The 4,828-nt window shown below is 34.8% G+C and overlaps 1 protein-coding gene across 1 annotated transcript; it reads right to left on the reverse strand.

The window, feature by feature from the left end:
* Positions 1 to 1,307: 1,307 nt before the first annotated feature.
* Positions 1,308 to 4,562, reverse strand: LOC108979082 (L-tryptophan--pyruvate aminotransferase 1-like). Its single transcript, XM_018949664.2, has 5 exons — positions 4,422 to 4,562; positions 3,987 to 4,290; positions 2,714 to 3,000; positions 1,841 to 2,142; positions 1,308 to 1,536 (listed from the first exon to the last, which is right to left on the reverse strand). The coding sequence occupies exons 1-5, from the start codon at positions 4,535 to 4,537 to the stop codon at positions 1,331 to 1,333; spliced, it is 1,215 nt and encodes a 404-aa protein (XP_018805209.1). The 5' UTR covers positions 4,538 to 4,562; the 3' UTR covers positions 1,308 to 1,330.
* Positions 4,563 to 4,828: the final 266 nt, after the last annotated feature.

A 4,828-nucleotide genomic window follows, 5' to 3' on the forward strand; every position in this document is an offset into this window, starting at 1 on the left:
AATATGATGTGAATGACAAACGCCAACTGGTATTGGGAGCCATATTTAATGCTTTTCTGTCTTTCAAACTTCAACTGCTGAAGACTTTCAATGCGCTCTCTCTCTCTCTCTCTGTGTAGATTATACATCTACTGTAGTTTTATTGACTTGTGAGCTGAAGATAACTACGGCTTGAAGAGAGTAGAGAACCGACGGCCTGGAGAAGAGAAGCAGATTGCGGTGCATCGGGGCTCAAACCAGAGAAGAGAGAAGGGCGCCTCGGGGCTCAAAATTCAATCCCGCCTAAGTTCTTCAGCCCAAACAGTTCGTTTTATTAAACTTATCTAAACCGCACCGTTTCACTTGCCACGTTGGATAGGTGCGCAATCGCCTGCGTAGATCGCCTGCAACCAGAGTTTTCCACATATGTATATATATATATTATGTATATATATATATATTGGTTAATAATATAAGCATAACACCTTTTATAATTAAATATATTGTATGTAACCTACTTATTTATGCCTATATAATGAATGTACTTCATAAATATTTTATTATTTATACAATAGTTATTTGGTAATATTTAATAATTTCATATACTAGTATGTAGGAACTATATATGAAATATTAATATATACTATCATATTATTTATAAGTATTGATAATTTACGCAAACATATAATATCTAGTTATTATAGATAATTATAAACTAGTTATAACCTATTAATTATTTATAATTTTTTACAATTTTCTAATTTATGGTCTACTTGTTAGTTGTAAAAATTTCGTTAAATTTAGATTTTTTTTTTATTTATACGATTTCTTATTCATTACATTTATTCAAAATATAAAAAATAAATAATTTTGCTCGGCTTGACTCGAGCTGGTTGATTTTTGTTTTTGTATATAGAAAGTGTTGATTTTGAATGTTTTATTCTTATTGTTAATCCATGTTTATTGGCATTAAAAAAAAATTCAGTAAAACTGAAATCTTTTATATAAATTAAGAGATATCTAATCAAAAAGTAATAAAAATATATAAAGCTTGCACAAATATTAAGCCGCACGTTGTTTGAGTTATAAGCTGTATATTATAATATGGAAATACACTGCAATGTGGATATTATAATAAAGAGAACTGTTATATCCACAAATAAATTATATAAAAGTAATTTTATAAATTGATGTGATTTCATATTATCCGTTAGATCTACTTTAAAATAAATATAATTTTATAATCCGAAAAACCATATCAAATCACATAAATTTTAAAAAGGATTTTTTTATTTGGCAAAAGGAAAATTAATCTTATTATCTCAGGTTCCACCAGGACTCCAAATTGTAATTAATTATGTCCGTTGCTTTCCCCTTGATGGCCCATATACAGTCGTTCTATGAATCGGTTAAAGTCGTCTTCCCTGCACAACAAGCTAACTCTAGCAAACTTTGGATCCGCTCCAAACTGCTTTCCACCTCTTCCAACGGTCTCGATTCCTCTTAAAAACTCTTCGCAATCTTTTATTCCTTCTTCGCACTTCAGCCATGCATAAGCTGTTTATAATGGAAGACAAGAAAAATCATTATGTTAGCACTTCGATCCATCTGTGTTTTCCCCATGATTTGGGTTATACAAATTATATATATATATAATTAATAGAGATATAAACAAAACTCATTTTAATTCTATTTAAAAATCTTTACACTACACATCATCTACGTGATATAATTTAAGATCGTATCTTTTAACATCATACACCAACAACATTTGATATTATGGTTTCTCTCTCTCTTGAAAGTAAAATGTCGTAATCCCAAATATGTGTATATAGTGATGAACAACATGATAAATATATACCCGGAAGTGTTTCAACAGACTCTCCTATAAAGAGGCAGTGCTGTCGTGGATACTTGAACAAACTGAGATACCGATTGTGTTGAAGAACTTCTCTTAGTTTTTGCCATCTTTTAGTCATAAGATGTCGAGAATACTTAAAGAAGTTGTCCGTTTCAGTAGACTGAACATTTTCACAGCCATCACAAATCACTCCTATGATCTTTGCAGCTCTGAACTGTGATTCTTTTGACACACCGATTGAGCTGATTGTTATGTACTGGATCATCTTTTTAGCAATGTCTTTATCCTTGACGAGAGCCCAGCTTCAAAATAAAACAAGCTCAATTAAGATTAATGATCAGGAAAAGTACCACCATAAATAATGTAGGGAGACTTTTTTTATGAGGGTCTTGAAGAACAACTTTCCTAGTTGCTTGACCGATTTCATGTACCATTTCTAGCGAGATAGACATTAATACTTTTCATGGGCCCTATATTATTTAGTGATATTCGCATGAGCATTTCAAATAGTATAGGTCCCACATAAGCATTCAAGAATAATATATCTCTCCCTGCATTAAACCATCCAATTCGGTCAAGAAATTGGGAAAGGTAACAGTTTTTTTTTTTTTTTTTTTTGAATTGTGCTACATAGAAGCCTCACATCCCTACACATCACTTAAAAATGTGTGATTTTATTTTTTTATCCTCATATTTTATATTGAATTGAAATATGAAATATGATGATAAAAAAGTAAAATCATATACTTTTTAAGTGGTGTGCAAGGTGTCAGGTTTATGTCTAAAATTTTTCTCTTTTTTTTTTTACACCACAGTGCATGCCATGCATGGATGTTATATATATATATATATATATATAGAAAAGGATCTTACCCAATACGGGAACCAGCATGTCCAGTGCATTTGGAACATGTAAAGAGCATAATATCGTAATCGGCAGCAGAGGTAATGGCGGTGTACTGTGGCCAGTAGTAAGCAAGGTCATGAATAAGCATTCCTTGATCACCTTGGTTCTTCACCACGGCTTCTCGAAGACCACCTTCTGGGTTGTTTGGAGAATTGACCACCTCTATGTAAGGCCCTTCCTTTTTAAAGCTATGTGCGTCCCCCTCCCATTTGTATAGCCTTGAGCGTAGGCAATCTATCACTTCCGGATATTGCTGCTACCATGCAATAAATATTTAATTACCATTTAACACCAAAAATCAACTCGTGAATTTCGAGATAACTAATGTAGCTGGTGTAAAATCACCACTTGTCCCAAAAGCTTAAGCTGATAGGAAGAGGTAGATTTTATTATTTTATATCTTAACACTCCCCCTCACTTGTGGGCCAGACTTTCCCTCAATGAGTAGGCCCAACAAGTGGAATATTTAATTAAATGGGATAGAGTGTAGAGTCAGGGTTTGAACTCAGGACCTCTGCTCTGATACCATATTAAATCACCACTTGTCCCAAAAGCTTAAGCTGATAGGAAGAGGTAGATTTTATTATTTTATATCTTAACAGCTGGGACACTTTTTGTCCTGAAAGAGAACTCATGTATGGACAAATCATATTCATCGTATTTTGAATATCATCTTCGCTTAAACTTTAATCCAAAATAATTGGGGAAAAAAGGAGATTTTTACGTAGAAAATAAATATAAAGGTATGCAAATTGTAATTTTTGCCGGTATGATTGAACACAGATCCTACTAATTGCCGACTAATGCGGCTTGATCATGTTCAGATTTTAGTTTAGAGACAGACCCAACAGAGACACGACACAGTCTTTCAATATTCATGATTTGGAATCAACCCAACAGATCAGGCATGTTACCCAATCAATCACACATGCATTGTCGCCATTTCTTCTTCTTTTCGGTTCTGAACACTAGTAGTACTACTTGCATATATGGTCGTTGCGTGTTCCCACAACTTGTGTTTTTCAAGAAACATGTCTGTTGCTTTGTCCCACACAACCATTTTAGAGAACACAGCTTAATTTGTTTCAAAATAGTGATAAATTAAGAAGTACTGATATCTAACCAAAGATCTTTCATTCAATAAATTTATTGAAGTAGAGAGGAGAAACGAATTATGGGGTGGTAGGATGCACGTAAATATTGCAGCAAATTAAGTTCAGTAATAATAATGAGGCTGACCGAGTAATAAGGTGCGGAGGAAACAACACTGACGGGCTCGGCACCACCAGGAGTAGTGAGAGCGTAAAGCAGAGCTTGGAAGAGCTGCGACGAACCCGTCCCCACCACGATATGCCGCTCCTCCGTTACAGCGTTTCCGACCACACCATGCAATCTTCTGATCGCATCTCCGAGTTTGGGCTCCAAAAACCAGCATACGTTTTTTACGTCACTGAAATAGCTCATGAAGTCACCCCCGCGGATCACGACCTTACACTTGTCCTCCATCTTTCGCCAGAATGGCTCAAACATCGTCGGATCACCACTGTTCAGATTACAGAGATTAAACAAAAAATCACAGAGGAATATTTAACAGTAAATATATAGCTAGCTAGCTAGGCCTGTAAGTTTTGATCAAATCCTAGCGTGTGATTGAAGCTGCAAATAAGGACTTACGTGCTGAGAGCAAGAACGGAATTTGAGTTAGATGAGTGATTAGTTCTTGTGCCATTGTCCAAGAACAAGCGGCGTTTGTGATCAACAGGGGCGGCATTATTCTCTGTGAAACCCATGTTCACTTTCTCGGAAAGTAGTGCTTGTCTAAGTTCAAATGAATCTATAAGTTGAGAAAAACTACTACTGAGTGGTGGCTCAAGAAAACAGAAGAGGTGGGATATTTATACATGAGAATGTACATGCCCCAACTACCCAGGATTGAGTTTGCTTACCTTACCAATTTAATGGCATAATTAGATATCTAATCCTGCTGGATTTTGTGCTAGCTTCTTAACGAGATTCTCGTTCCCAAAAGACATCACAATTCTGGAGGGTATTATCTAGGTTAATTGAATTTGAACAAAAGG

The sequence above is a fragment of the Juglans regia genome, chromosome 13 (genome assembly GCF_001411555.2).
Source record: "Juglans regia cultivar Chandler chromosome 13, Walnut 2.0, whole genome shotgun sequence".
Taxonomy (NCBI): Eukaryota; Viridiplantae; Streptophyta; class Magnoliopsida; order Fagales; family Juglandaceae; genus Juglans; species Juglans regia.

Coding starts and splice junctions, on each gene's coding strand:
- LOC108979082 (XM_018949664.2), bottom strand. CDS start 4,537: ATGGGTTTCACAGAGAATAATGCCGCCCCTGTTGATCACAAACGCCGC. Junction 4,291..4,421: donor TCCGTTCTTGCTCTCAGCAC/GTAAGTCCTTAT, acceptor TAATCTGAACAG/TGGTGATCCGACGATGTTTG. Junction 2,143..2,713: donor CATGCTGGTTCCCGTATTGG/GTAAGATCCTTT, acceptor TTTATTTTGAAG/CTGGGCTCTCGTCAAGGATA.